We start from the raw sequence: 14742 nt of genomic DNA, 5'->3' as shown, positions 1-14742 counted from the left end.
GCACAGCAGTTATTTTTTGTTTTGTTGTTTACATTTTTAAATGTTGTATTTAAAAAATACATGTAATTCAGACAGAAGCAAACAAAGGCCTCAATGTACTGAATTAAATGATCAAATCAGAATCTGATAGGATATATATATTTTTTAAAAGGACTGATACATGTTTTTATATTGTAAATATTTGGTGGTCAACATTTTGCTCATAACAAGTTTCACAGGTTGTTACAATATTTGGTGGCATTTTTTTACTGAACATTTAACAGTTGTACAGTGCCCCAGAAGTTACTATGGTAAAATTATTATCTTACATCACAGACATTTAACATGATAATTCATTATAGTCAGAAGAGGTTACCATGATGACACAAATAAATTCCTTCTCTATATTAGTACAGTAAGTTCATGTTTCCTTCTTTATAGTCCTCTATATGTACAAGCCCACTTTTAGACCAGAGATGCTCAAGTCCGGTCCTAGAGAGCCCCTATCCAGCCTATTTTAGATGCATCCCTGCTGCACCACACCTGATTTAAAAAATCATCAGGTTTGTTGTCAGGCTTTTGCAAAGCTTGCTGATGTGCTGATCATTTCAGTCACACCTAAAACAGGCTGGATAGGGGCACTTGAGGACCAAATTTGGGCACCGCTGACAAATTTAGCAAATATATATATATATATATACAGTGCATATCACGGTGGTCCTGAGGGTCTGGAGGTAGTAAATAGCATCAGAGGATAGCGGAGATTTGAGAATCTCTGGCAGTCAGAGCGAATAAATGTCTGAAGCAGGAAGGATCATATTCAGCTCATGCTTCAAAAATACCATTACAATGACAATAATGACATGCAATATGGATGTCAAACCACTGGAAGTACAATGTAGACTTTGTTGCAAAAGGCACAGGTGAGGTTTCTCTTCTCTTGAACTTTGTCCGCATGCTTCTCTGCATGCCACCACTCCGTGCACTATAAGTTGAGCTTTTCCGAAGTGTAAACTCTGCAGGTTTCAGACGTATCCGTGTCCAGCGGCAGGGCGGTATAATAGTCATTTGTGTTGCTGCAGCTTGCTTGAAGCGGTTCCTTCTTGATCTGGAATTTCACGCAACCTTCGGAGGACTGCAGGCAATCTGTTGCACCCGCCACTGGAAAGGAAATCCTCCTTGCTTCTTCATTAGATGTTTGCTCCTAAGAAGGAAATTAGTGATTGAATGAAAAATTCTTAAACAAAGGCTCGGATATACAAACATCTGGCGTACCTCGACAGTTGAATTGTGACAGGGGGAGCTCGCAGATCTTTGTCCTTGATCATTTTCACCCCTCGTGTGAACAGGAGTGAGCCGTGATGGACTTCCCGCTGTAACGGGGGTGTAACCCTGGAAATACAAATAGCAACAAACAAATACAATGTGTATGTATAATATATTAAATATGTAAATCAAAGTGGGAGCTGCTTACAGTATGAATTGGGCTGGCTCTTGGGGTCCATTTTCTCGGTGTGCCTGCTTGCTGGTATCCCACAGGCTGAGGGCTTGGCTGGCTGTAGTTCTAAATGCGACAAAGTTAACAGTCATGTAGCTGGAATTAATCCCCTTCAATGCTGTGAGTGTGGAAGTGAGCATAGTGTACACCTCCGCCTCATAATTTGGATCTGCACTGATGCAAGCAACAAACCTTAAAAAAAAATCAAGAAAAAAAAGCCACCATAAGGCTTTGCCCCAATCTGCTCACTTGAATGTTGACCGCCGGGGGCTGTGCTTGTGGCGTGCGGTACGTCCTAAGGCAGGCGACGATCTGCGACAAGCTCCAGTTGGGGTAGCGCTTCATGAACAGCATGAAACCGGCCAAAGACACAAACATGCCGGAGGGGACAGTGATGGACTTGAGAAGAGCTCGCCACTTGCCACCCCTTTCTGGAGCAAATAGAGAGATGAGGCACTTAGCAGAAGGTAGAGGTAACTCTGGAGGTAGCAAAAGTGCCAGAATAAAACAAAAACAAACACTCACGTAAAGCACAGATACCTGAAAAGTATTGTTTCTTCCTCCCACTTACTGCAGGGAGAAATTGTGCTTCAACTGTGTTACTCACCAATCACCTGCAGCAAGGTGGTCGACACCAGGTTGCCATTAATGTCTCTGATCTCATAGACGCCATCGTGCTTCGAGGTCAACCTTGCTATGACCACCTCATTGACGGAGCCGTTCCTACCCACCGAGACCAGGCCTCTGTACCGCATGTCATGGTCGGTGATGTGGCCTTCACGCATTAACTGAACGGGCCCGCGGGGGGGCTTGGAGTCAAAAGGACCCGACGGGGATTCATCAGGGTGTCGGTTGGGGGTAAAGATGAGGTAGGCGTGTGGCACTGGGAGGAAGAGGGGGAGGTTCAGAGACTCTTTGGTGAAGCGGGTCACGTTGAAAGTGTGTCCTGCGTCCATGAGCAGCGATGTGTTACCAAAAAACAACAACGTTAGTCTTGCTAAACAAAGATATGACTCATTTGTAATTGAGTTGACTCTCACCGCGGACAGTGAGAGTGCTGCGAGACAACACTTTCCCTTCAGCGTCTCGCACTGTGTAGTTGCCTTGATCGGCTTGCGTCACTCTGTCGGCCACCCAGACCTTCCTGTCTCGTAGCATCCGGCCTCGCCCCGCAATGCCGGTATCAGGGTTGGTCCGGTTCCACAGGACTATTGGCATCGCCTCGGATGGAGCGCCTCGGGGAGCAAATTCCAGTATAAAACTGTCTTCAGGGATGTTGTTCTCAAAGTTCTCGCCGTAGTTCCTATAGTAGGATTTGATGCATTCTTAGGCAGGACAAAAGTGTGAAAAGATGAGTGAAAGAATAAAGTGAAAATTAGAACACTGACTTGAGTACCTTTCAGAATGCATGTTCTTAATCAAACTGGTGTTCTTAATGAAACTGCAGAAACAGCTGGCAGAAGAAAATTCAAAGATTGAAACGTATTGCTTTAACAAAACAGGAAACTGTCCAACCTGAAACTGTCAGACGAACGGTCTCGTAGGTGAATCCAGAAGATAGTTTGATTGAATAAAGTCCCTGGTCTGCATGAGTCACATTTTTCAGGACCAGCATCTTATCTTTGGTCCATTCAAAACGAGGGTCGATTACCTAATTAAAGATTTTAGATTTGCTATTTGTGTGCATTCGAACATTAAAACATACTGTAAAACACATCACACTATTTCCCTCACAGTGGTCTTCTCGAGGAGAACACGCCTGGGACCTCCTGAGTTTGGAGTAAAAGTCACAGTTCTTGATGTTGAGTAGACCGGCAAACGGAATTCCTTGCCAGCACAAACCATCTGGACTTCTTCTCTCTCACCTGTGTGTGGAAGGAAGTCAACAACATTTTTTTCTATATCTCAAGAAAAAGGAAAATATATTATAAAATGTTTCTGTTGGCTCACCCAGTACGACCCAACCTGTAAAGAAGCAAAATGATGTTTATACATACACTACACAAAATGCAATCACTTCTTCCAAATCTCGACTCAGCTTCAGAAAACTGGTGGGGCATGAATAATAATAATAATAATAATAATAATAATAATAATAATAATAATAATAATAATAATAATAATAATAATAACAACTGAGGGCCTGTTGCCCGTGACCCTTACAAAGGACAAGCGCTATAGAAAAATGGTTGAATGGATTGTATTCTGGTAAAGTGTTTAACCATGCTTTTTAACTGAAAGAACAAACTGAACAGTTTAGAAAATGGAGATAGAGATTATTCAGGTGACAGGTCTATTTAAGGTCAAGTATATACACTGTATAAAATATAAATATAGCACATAAATAATAAAACAAATAAATACATATTAGTCACAAATTATTGGCTTTCATACATAGTATCAACAAGTCAAAAGTATTCAACAACAACAAAAAACTGAAAAAGTGGATACACAGTTCAATTATGAACCTCCTGCCATCGATTGGAAGAGCATTTAATTGGAAAACCTGTCACTGTGTGTCGTTGGCCATAGACAGATGATGGATTATCCATAGTAAATAAATCATGAATTTACTTAGAGACTTAGATTTAAGAGAGGTCTCCCTTTGTTCCTATCGCCTCCTTCCCCGAATTAAGGAATCCATCTAATTAGAAGATTATTCTAGGTGCACTTACAGTGCCACGGCACAGAGACCTGAGGCACCTTGATAAAAACGTCTCAATGACCTTGGTATGCTGTGAACACGTGCTAAAAGGTGTACAATCTGATCGCTCTTTAGGTAATAGACTAATAGTGATCACTCACCCATAGCAAAAGGGAGGCTGCAGAGCACAGCGAGCAGGACGCAGGGGGACATCTTCTCCTGCAGGGACAAAAACAGGGGCAGGTTGTTTCATCTTTCCACACAGGTGACAGCTATGCAAACAAACGTTATTGCATTCATCGGATCGTATGTTGTAATCGGGCAGGCATCCATGCACACCTGCAAACATCGAGCAAGGTGCGGCAAAAATGTCCAAGCAGATCTCAGTAGTGACGTGACGGCCCGATGACGCCCCGCTCACACAAGCCATGTCCAATGATCTACTTGATCACTTATTGATTATCTTTACTTTATGACACTGTCGACACAAAACAGCCCGAACCCACCTGCAGTATAGGCGGGAAACACGTCCACAGGAAGATATTTGGGAACGTTTTACATGAATGGGGGTAAACGGGTATAAACGTTGGTCCGTAGCGCGCACGCGCAGTGGCTTCCCTCGGTTATTTATGGCGATGTGTCGGCTGCATTCTCAACTGCTTTTACGCCAACTGCGTCGCACACTGCGTCACGGTGCTCAAGTCCAGGAAAAAGATACGCTCATTGCGCAAACGCTTCTTTACGGCGCGCTGCAGAGCTTTGCGCCAAAATTGAGATTGAATGCAAATAGTCAACCCTATAACCAAATTCAACAATCCCTCTAGCTTTAACTGAATAATTCTTAATTGATGTTTTTTCGCATGTGACTATCACACAAATGACTCTTGATAAATTATTACATATAATTATCGTACAGTACCCAGTCCAGTCCAAATTCATAAATCGAGCACATTTGTAAACAACAAACTCGACAGAGCTGGACAATTCATTTAAAAACACAAAATAACAACCTACCTAACATTACCGAATCTTTATACAAGTACAATTAACCATACCTTCTTTCATTTAGTAGGAGTGCTCTTGATTGCTCTGACAGTCGCTGAACAAGAATGCATTATTTGTAGTAATTAGATAGTCATTCTTCAAACTATCAAGTGAAATTAGATCATTTTCTGCAGTGCACCTGATGATCTCTCACCACAATGGGTGGATCAGATAACATTATAGTCATACTCGGGGATAACTGTGTAACACACGATTAGAACCCCGTGGGTCAGATCCAGCGCTCCACATAGAAACCTTTTATGTGGCCCACAAAAGCTGCTGGTCAGCCCGTTTCTTATCCACCGCGAATGATTGATTTCATTTTGGGGGGGCTTATTTTGTGTATTTCTCCGTAAAACGTATTTATTATTTTGTCTTTATTCTTTATCTGTAAAACAACTGAACACATTCTATTCGTGAAATACTTTTTGAGTTCTGAATAAAATGTATTTACTGTACATGCTCATGGACTGACAAAAAACACAGTGTGCGCACATCAGGCGCAGTAGTGACGCCCACACCACACGAAAGCCTCGCCCAGTTTGTATGTGTCCTTGCGATTTGAGTAAACTCGGCTGTTTCTTCGGTGGGAAAAACGCACATTATTAAACCAGTAAGTATAAGTTGCGAATAAAATGCTGTATGGCGTAGCGTGCAGTTTTGTGCTGTGTTTATTGAGTAACGCCGTGTTTTTTCTATAGGACATGTTGCTCGCATTCCTTCTGCTACCATGTTTCCTCTGTGGTGAGTATGCTGTTACACACAAGCAATAAAACTATTATGGAAAGCCGTCGGTGCATTTAATATTCTTGATCTCCACGTTAGTAGTAAACACAACTAGTACATTTTTTGGCCTTTTCGTATGAAATTAAACTATACGAGTAGTAAATTGCTGTGCTGCACTAATGACACTATTAGGCCCAACTAGTAAACATGTTCCATATGCTGGACCTTACTAGGAGCCTCAAAATGTCTAATAATAACATGTGGGTGTTCTACTGGTACGCCTCAGCCTCCGTATTTGTATGCCAAAATGTCATACATTGGTCGCTCGCAAAGTCCATCCATCCATCCATCCATCCATCCATTTTCTGCACCGCTTTGTCCCCTCGGGGGTCGCGGGCGTGCTGGAGCCTATCCCAGCCGTCATCGGGTAGTCGGCAGGGGACACCCTGAACTGGTTGCCAGCCAATCACAGGGCACACAGAGACGAACAATCATACGCACTCGCACTCACACCTCAGGGCAATTTGGAGTGCTCAATCGGTTTTTTGGGACGTGGGAAGAAACCGGAGTGCCTGGAGAAAACCCATGCGGACACGGGGAGAACATGCAAACTCCACACAGGGAGGGTCGTAGGTGGAATCGAACCCGCACCCTCCTAACTGTGAGGCGGACGTGTTACCCAGCCGCCCGCTCGCAAAGTCCACCTTTGCAATTTTACTAGTGTGCTTACTAGTGAGGACTGCACCAGTCGTCAGTAAGATTCATGTCAAAAGTATGAAATGAAATGTTCCACCAGCTTTCTGTACTCGTAGAAGCTCAGCTTTACCATTCCCGTGCGATTCTTCATGTTAGTAAGCTGCACAGTATTAACCTAATTTAACAAGATAACGACATTTCCATTGCTGCTGAAGCAACAAAAACAGATCTCTGCCCCTGCTCCATATGTACCAATACTCGTTTTTTGGGATGTGCTGCATTTATGTTTATATCATATTATTAGGCAATGCTTTATCGGCAATAATATTTTCCTAAAGTTTTAAGGTTACAAATTCATTATTATCCAAAATCAGGCAAACATCAGTGTGGCTGTAATGACTAGTATCAATATCATTATCATCAATATAATTTTGGCAAGTGCAAGATTGGTGGGTGGGAAAAAAACTCCCTCTTTTCACTAAAACAATCTTATCAGAAGCTCAGGCTGTTAGGCAATGCTAATCTGTGCATCTAACAAAACTCATTGCAGCTCTGCTTACCTTGCGCAAAGCCACTTCTGGGTACATTGCCAGCCTGTGGGGCCATGCGCCTGTGGGGGCATGTGGAGGCAGAATTTCATCACCAAGTCTCAGAATTACACTTGGCAATGAATATAATAGGAGTGAACATGAGTGTGGCCAGTCGCTTGACAGTTTGTGCCCTGTGATTGGATGGCGACGTTCGAGGTGGACGTGCTTAAAATCAGCTGGGACAGACTTCAGCACACCCATGACCCTAATGAGGGCAAACACTATGGAGGACGAATGAATAGGAATACAAAAAAGGTTTTCATGTTTTTATTCGTAAAAAAGTGGCCAACAATCAAAACGAGAAAATCGATGTAAACAGTACAGTATATATTATTTTTCGTCAAGTATTGAAAGAACTGAAGTTGGGAAGAATAAATTCAGACAAAAAAATCCTCACGGTTTAAAATTAGATTTACATCAACATAGCTGAAAAAAATGAAGGTGGACCTAGTAAATGGCTAGCCAAGAGCGCAGTAATAATGTGTTCCCATATTCAATATCTTCTCTCCTTTGTGTCCTATTGCAGGTTCCTTAGGCACACAGTATGAAGTGTGCTATGGTGGAACTTTTAAATTTCCCTTCCAGTTTTCACCTCGTACATACACCGGAGACTTTTACTTCTCTCCGAAGAGCGGCGGCCGCAGGAGGCTAGTCTATGAAAATGGCAAGGTGTGCATCTCTTGATGTCATAATACAGATGCAGTGCAAGAAAACGAGAAATACAAAAAAAACAAATAAACCTCCCTCAAATGTGACAAAGTCATCCAAAACCTATTGTGTTGTCAACCTTTTCAGGCAATAGAGCCACGTTTGCAAGTTACCCCTACAAGTCTTTCATTGCATCATGTGACGGAAAAAGACACTGGTGAATTCTCAACTCCAATGAGTGGCTTCTATTTGGAACGCTTCAGACTGAAGGTTTTAGGTAAGATCATTTTACTTTGGATGGTAAATATAGTGAAGCGTTGCTATTCACACGTGCTAGGGATTAAGCCGTACTGCCACTAAATTAGCACGCCCGCTCTCTCAAAAAAGGAATTTGTTATTTGCCATATATGGATGCTGCTAAAGCATTAAAGATTGGGGCTCATAAAGAATCAACACCATGCTTTGTTTTCCTTTCTGTCTTTTACTAGAATGTGCCGGGGAGGTGCAGAGGTATTACCATGGCACCTATCGCCTGGATATTCCCAGTCAGGCAGAAATCCTGGAATTCTCCAAGATCGACCACGCAGACCTGGAAATCTTGTGGAATCGCACTCAAATCGGTGGAACATCCAGGGGGCGGGTGAAGTATAATAACTGGGAAGTGTCAGAGCTAACGCAAGGTGACAGCGGCTACTACAACTTCCGCAAAAAAGACTACACTCTGATATCAAGGACAAAACTCATAGTAACAGGTGAGTGTTGATAGGACATACATGTTACGCTAAGATGTGAACTGTCTCGTCATGCATGTGTCAAGGTGATGTAGTAGTTGAGTTAGACTTGCTCTTACATTCAGAAAACATGTCAAGCCCAGGTGTCACTGACCTAGAGCTACAAGAGTTTGATACTCGGCTCTGAAAAATCACATTTGCTCAAACCACCTTTAAACAAACGGTATGTTATTGGTATTGGTAATGGTATTCATGACACAAATCAGTTTCATGAATCCTCACAATTATTCGTGAACAGATGAATACCAACACTTAAATTCTACATATCACTGCCAGTGTTTGCTGTTTCAAATGATCACTTTTTCATTTCTAGTGAATCACAATGTGCAATCAATGGGGACCTTTGTCTGTAAAAGGCCCGGGGGCAACTTTAAGAAGTCTTAGGAACCCTGGTGGCATCACGTGTTGGAGACACTGAACACTTTAAATTGTCTTCATGTGCATCCTTCAGTAATACCTTGAAATAAGGCTAGCATCAGCCCGATAACAGTACCTGGTTTTGGTACTCGCCCATCCCTACTTATTTGTTGAATTGTTTCAGCCCAACTGTTTTAAATGAGCGTTTTTTTTTTTTTTTAAACAATCGCTTTTCTCCCACACAGAGCACTTTGTTGACTACCGACCCAAGGAAGACGCACACTTGACCCTGCGATTCCCTGTGAAGTTTACTCCGTGGGACATTACCTTCAAACCGATGATGGATGACTCGACTCCCATAAGAGTGATGCGTTCTGGACGTATGAGCAATAATTATGGCTATTCAGAAGAGCCACATTTTGAGGATCGACTTTCATTGGACACCGGCAGCCTAGAAATTGATCATGTGAAAGTAGAAGATTCTGGCGTCTTTGAGTTTCGCGACAAAGACGGCTTCTTGGTGTTTGTGGCCAACTTGGATGTAGAAGAAGGTGAGAGACGATGCGTTTACACTTGAGAAATAGTTCTATGTTTGATAGCTACGACTCACTCGGCATCTCTCTGTTTTTACAGTACACGCCCCTGCGTATATTTACGTCATCTTTTTTGTCGCCATTGTTGCTGCGCTGGCAATCTGCTGTTGCTGCATAAGAAGATGCTGTTGTAAAAAAAGTGCTTCCAAAACAAACACTCCTCAAACGGCTCCAGCAGCAGCAGCACCAGCACCTGCTGTGTATTACCACGTAGGTACCTCCCTAAAGCAACCTCTCAAAATCACTTTTGGAATTATAGAAAAATAAAACAAACTCCGTCTTGGGATGGCAGGGCACAAATCAACCCACAGGCCCAAGTTACTCGCCGGCACCACCTCTTGGAACGTACTCATATCAGCCTGTGAATCCTTCTCCTGCACCGACACCTGCCTCCGTCGGGCCACCTGTAAGGTCTTTTTAAATTTCCAACCATTTATCTGATTCCTCCATTGTAACACTCAGTACTTATTTGTATTTAATTGTGAATGCCGTAGGACACATCACTAAAACAAGAAAAGTTAAGCCCTATAGTGGACTTTTTGAATCAGCAGCAGCTTACTGACATGCGCGGGACAAATTGTTGGATTACTTACTGTCCCATTATTACTCTGGCTATTAACGTGTACTTCTTTACAAAACAGCCTGTTGCTGACGTCTGGCAAGTGTATGTCATCTTTATTCTAGCGGTGACTTAACATGCTGTTTCACTATCAGGCTTACAACAGAGTGGATATCCATCCGGATCCAAACCCGACACAGCTTGAGGTACTCAACCACACAACAAAGCAATTTTTCAGACAAATGGACTGACAGTAGTTATCCTTAGCATAGTTCTGATTAAACAACGAATCTAATAGTTGGCCAAGTTCTATTCCTTAGTACCACATAGTAACAAGTACATTTCTGTTTTTCAGCCTCCTCAAGGTGTGGGTTCCACTGGGCATTATGTGGCACCAGTTCCATCCCTGACACCGGGTAACCCCACCTCGGACCCCGACCCGAAGTTTGAGGTCAAAGGGCTGCACCTTTCCTCCAACCTTCCGCTCAACTCCGACTCTACTTTCGCCAATGTTTACACCTCAGATAAACTCAACTTCTGAGTGGCCCGCCACCACTCTGGTAGCTACACGACAGGTGCGAATCACAAGGTGCATGCTGGCTATCAGACAAAGAAAACATTGGTTCCTCTATTGAGACACACTGTCAGGTTGATCTTTAAGTGTGTCTGTGTGTGTGGGGGGGGGGTCTTTCAATGGGGAACTCATGCACTGTCATCAGTATTCATTTGTTTTTGTCATGCCTTTACTAGCTGGCATTTACAGACTTATAGAGGTCATCATGTTGTTAGGTTACGGATTCTAGTTATTGATCTGACTCCAAATTGCTATCAACACTTAACACATAAATTGCTATGTCCTAATCCACACACTGGCGCACCTAACAATTTTGCGAGTTCGTTCTGTCAAAGAGAAGACCAGTAGATCAATTAGACCAAATTTACCAATTATTTATTCCTGACAAAGCGCACTAATACAGGCCTGGGTCCCGGGTCCCTCACACTAAAGCTCGTGCGTTTTTGTGACCACCAAAAGACGACACATTCTTCCGGGTTGCCCAGTTTTAAAGAAACACAATATGAATATTAAAGCATGCAAAATATTGTGAGATGATTGGTGGATGGCCATCTCCTCCCCGTCCAGGTGTCGCTGAGGTCAGGCGGTTGGGTTTTCCCCTCGAAGGCCAGTCTCATAGACGTGCTGTTGTTCTCGATCCTCACCGACCTTGAGATTATCTCGTCCGGTACTCCCTGTCTGGGCCTATACACAACACTTCCAAGAAAACAAGTTCATGCAGTTTGCCTGCACATTCCTCGGCCCCCACCAATCCACATGAGCACTTCAATACTAGATATTAATATGATTATAAGTTTAACACAACCTTAAAAAATATGTTTGCAAACTCCCAAAAACACATTTTCCTTTAATGTGCAAAAAAACAAATCCGGTAGCATTGCATGGGTGACCAAAGGTTGATAAAATTTCAAAGAAAAATAGGCAGGGGCGTTTGACTCAATTGGAATAATTGACCAATGGTAAAACGATCAATTATTGCCATTTTTTATATTTGAATGGGATCTGAGCAAAATAATGCCACTTTGAGTAAATCAGCGGTGTCAAACTAATTTTTTGTCGCGGGCCGCATCATAGTAATAGTTTCCCTCGTAAGGCCATTATGATTGGCAACGTCTTCTATTACAGTATAGACTACAAAATAAACTGATGAATAACTAGTTTTGAATTCAGACACTAATAAAACATGCTCAAATATTTTAAAAAGACGAATGGTAATACAAATTGCAAGCAATATCTAAAAAAATGTTTTTAAGTGAAGGCAATTTGTAATTTAAGTAATGACACAAAGTTGATGCAAAATTTGTCTTCACGGGCTACATAAAATAATGTGGCGGGCCGTATCTGGCCCCCGGGCCTTGAGTTTGACATCTATTGAGTAATGTATTTGTATAGCGTAAATGTAGCTCAACTCAGTAGGTCATATTTTGGCTTGTCGAGACAGCCAACTTTCTCAATAGCTTCTAGATACGATAAACTATCAAGGGCACACAATCGATGCAATTCTTAAAGGGGTAGTGTGTGAACGGCGAATTGTATATTTGGATGAATCAATGACTACGGCATTTGTAACAAATGCAATGCACTTACTTCAACACTTAGATGTGACTAAACACCACATACTGCCCCTTTAACAATGATTTATCACATCCATCTTTATGCCATCCAAGCACTTGGGGAGAGAAAATTAGGGGTTAGACCTTTGAAGCAACAGCAAGTAAAACATGCACAGAATGACTCCACTGCCGTATGCAATCAGTTAAATCATCCCTTTCACAATTATATGGGTAAATGTAAAAGAGAAAGGGAGAGAAAAATCAGTACCATGAGCCCATTAGTGCAGTCATCTTTGAACATGTGCATTTAATCCCTAAAGCCATAGCACTTCATCGTCTCTCTCAGCCACTAGGTGGCCTCAGGTTCAGTCATCCTTCCTGTCTGTCAATAAACAAAGCACGGGTCCCGCTTAATCTAACTTGCATGATTTTGGAATGTGAGAGGAAGTCAGGGAACCCGGAATAAACCTGGCAAGCCTATAGAGAAGATGCAAATTCCACATAGGAAGGCGGAAACCGAGATTCAAACCCAAAACCTCTCGACTGTGACTAGTGTGTTTAACCACGAGGGTAACTATACTGCCGCCTTTGTGTTCATGTCGTAGTTAAATGTATCGAGTGATTTCAGTTACCTATATGCTGCAGTGCATATGTTGCTTGAATATATAATGTACATGTTCATGTTAACTTTTGATGTCTCAGGTCACATCGACTGAGCTCATTTTAGAAAGTGGCTCTCAAGTTGACCTTAGCACCCAGGGAACACGCTGCACTCAACCAAACAAAACACTTTTAATATGTGCATTTCATTGTTTTATGTGTGCCTTTGGCATAAATTGGTTGTGCAATCTTCATTTTTCCCTTTGGAAAATTATGACTCACACAATATTATGTAGGGTCTTACTCATTTGTTTCACGTGTATTACAACCTTTTTCTTTGAACATTTTGTCATTGTGGAACAAATGTAAAAGGTGTATTTTTGATAGTTTGAACATTACAATGTTTTTAAGTCAAAAGCAAAATCCTCCGATGCATAGGACCAATGTTTCTCAACCAAATCAACAATATTTGTGCCTAATGTTCTAACAAACTGATGAACATTTTCTATTGAGTCAGTTTCCTTTATAATCACTTTATGAACAAGAGAGCTGTTTTAAAGCCATCATCTTCAGTTGACAAGCATATGATGCTTAATTAAGGCCTTGTGTGAACAGGAAACACCCAACTTCAAGTTTAGGGTGATCATACTACCTCATGTTTGGAAGCAGTTTTATATTTTTTTTTAACCAGAGCCAAAACTCAAGCCTTGCTGCCTCATATCGAAATGTCGCAGGCACTCCGAAACATGTTACCCGTATGTCTCATGGAATTCTGCTTTTTGCGCTTCTGTCACGTTTGATGCAATTACCTTTAAATGTACTCAAGATTGCTATTTTGCTTATGGACTGTCGTTTTTATTTGCACTAGATCGTTTTATAAAAACGTTTCATGGCAAAATGTGTATCTAACATTGTGTGCATTAAAGCTACTAACTCCTGTATTGTTCAAAACTGGTTTCATTGGGTGGCAAAATTGGTTGTGAATGCTGTTATGAATAAATGAATAAAAATAATCACACTCTCGATCATTTAGATTGTAAATGTTTTGTAGTTGTTAGTTCTTCTCATGTTTATGCCAGCAGAAGAGATATTGTTGGCCCTGATTTGCACCTTCCCTGGATTCTTCACTTAATCGTCCTTGACAAGCATAGAAGGGATTTAAGAAGGAACTAGAGAGGAAGTGTGACTGAAGAGGGTTGTCGTGAGCTCAGAGGATGGCATAAATCTGCAGCTGACAGCAACTAGAAACCAAGCAGGTGCAGAAAGCTGTCAACAGGCCAGAGGTTGGCGGTGGAGGACACCCTGGCGTCGCCACTCGGTCTAGTCCTGCCCTATTGAAACAATTGTGCTGTGGAAGAGATGCCACCAGGTAGGTGGGTAGGTTTACTTCCGCATTCTCTTCGACGTTGTAAGTCACTTGAAAAGCACTGAAGGGTTAGGCGTCAAAGATCTGGAGTCATATCATAGTCCTGTTTGGGTACTGTGGTCTACTGACTGCCTTTTTATTTTCCAGGTCTAAACACAAATAAGGCTGAAAAATTGTTCAGTCGAATTCAAATCGACATCGCAGTGCAATTTTTAAATTGAAATGGCTGCAATTTGGAGAGGACAATTTGGTTCCTAGGCTTTTCATTTTAATCATTATGAATATTTATATAGTGTCTACATATGTTATGTGCTTAAAAGGTCCAGTCCACATCTATATATCACTTCATGAACCATAAAAATTTGAAGTGATGATTTTTTTGCATTATTGCGACCTTATTTATGACTTCCTAACTTGAAGTAGCATAAGCGAGTCTTTCATATTGATTCATTGCTCATTTGTCCTGTCTTTTTACCTAAGCTCGACTTGTAAAATCAAAATGTTTGTATAATAAAGCTGATATT

General features: G+C 41.8%; 2 protein-coding genes across 3 annotated transcripts; one reads left to right on the top strand and one right to left on the bottom strand.

Moving 5' to 3' along the window:
• Nucleotides 1-122: 122 nt before the first annotated feature.
• On the bottom strand, nt 123-4739 carry LOC148404486 (uncharacterized). 2 transcript variants are annotated; one of them, XM_088392936.1, is made up of 11 exons: nt 4628-4739; nt 4283-4340; nt 3428-3442; nt 3212-3342; nt 2993-3128; nt 2518-2802; nt 2085-2423; nt 1727-1908; nt 1454-1543; nt 1255-1371; nt 123-1183 (listed from the first exon to the last, which is right to left on the bottom strand). In XM_088392936.1, exons 2-11 carry the CDS (start codon nt 4332-4334, stop codon nt 965-967), a joined length of 1566 nt encoding a protein of 521 aa, XP_088249062.1. In that variant the 5' UTR covers nt 4335-4340; nt 4628-4739; the 3' UTR covers nt 123-964. The 2 variants fall into 2 exon arrangements, with proteins under 2 accessions (XP_088249062.1, XP_088249069.1); XM_088392943.1 differs by lacking the exon at nt 4628-4739 and adding an exon at nt 4461-4618.
• A 927-nt stretch (nt 4740-5666) lies between these two features.
• Nucleotides 5667-13877, top strand: LOC148404485 (uncharacterized). The gene is made up of 10 exons (XM_088383794.1): nt 5667-5778; nt 5867-5909; nt 7704-7846; nt 7973-8102; nt 8314-8577; nt 9219-9524; nt 9607-9776; nt 9859-9972; nt 10281-10331; nt 10481-13877. The coding sequence occupies exons 2-10, from the start codon at nt 5870-5872 to the stop codon at nt 10664-10666; spliced, it is 1404 nt and encodes a 467-aa protein (XP_088239920.1). The 5' UTR covers nt 5667-5778; nt 5867-5869; the 3' UTR covers nt 10667-13877.
• The last annotated feature ends 865 nt before the right edge of the window (nt 13878-14742 follow it).

This window comes from Syngnathus floridae, chromosome 1 (genome assembly GCF_059516105.1).
Source record: "Syngnathus floridae isolate MCC-2025c chromosome 1, RoL_Sflo_1.0, whole genome shotgun sequence".
In the NCBI taxonomy this organism is placed as follows: domain Eukaryota; kingdom Metazoa; phylum Chordata; class Actinopteri; order Syngnathiformes; family Syngnathidae; genus Syngnathus; species Syngnathus floridae.
Note: the sequence above shows the minus strand (reverse complement) of the source record. Positions and strands in the feature narration are given on the sequence as shown.